We start from the raw sequence: 453 nt of genomic DNA on the forward strand, positions 1-453 counted from the left end.
GATGAAACAACTCGCCGAACAAACTGAACTCGAAATAACGCGTGTTTTTCTTTTTCTTTTCTTTCAGATCACAGATCAAGAGCAGCGAAACGGCCCTCGGACAATTACGAAAATGCCGAAGAGATATCGAACAGCACCGATCCGGAGGGGGGGAACGAGGGTACGATGAAGGGTAGGCGAGCGAGGAAGCCTTTGAAGGGTGTGGAGAACGGGGCTTTCCAACAGGAGGCGAACGCCGGACCGAAACAGTCGGAGAGCGAGTTATATTTCGGCGACGTGTCCTCCTGTTGCGGACCCGAAAGCAGCTTCTACGACTTGGCCGTGGAGAAGGAAGGTAAAGAACGAAATCTCGTTGAACGATCGAGACGAGGATCACACGGAGGTTATGCATAATTTCGCAGGTGCGGAGCACACGGAGGGGGTCGATTACTTGGCGGCTCGTTTAGGGAAACG

The 453-nt window shown here is 52.8% G+C and overlaps 1 protein-coding gene across 1 annotated transcript in view; it reads left to right on the forward strand.

Annotated features, from left to right (window-relative positions):
* LOC116185928 overlaps window positions 1-453 on the forward strand; it is a 12,915-nt gene that overhangs the window by 11,298 nt on the left and 1,164 nt on the right. The window contains 2 exon segments of the mRNA XM_031511600.1: window positions 37-334; window positions 402-453. The exon segment at window positions 402-453 is cut by the window's right edge and continues 1,164 nt beyond it. Coding sequence (XP_031367460.1) covers window positions 37-334; window positions 402-453 — 350 coding nt within the window.

The sequence above is a fragment of the Apis dorsata genome, unplaced genomic scaffold, assembly GCF_000469605.1.
Source record: "Apis dorsata unplaced genomic scaffold, Apis dorsata 1.3 scaffold_331, whole genome shotgun sequence".
NCBI classification, from domain to species: Eukaryota; Metazoa; Arthropoda; class Insecta; order Hymenoptera; family Apidae; genus Apis; species Apis dorsata.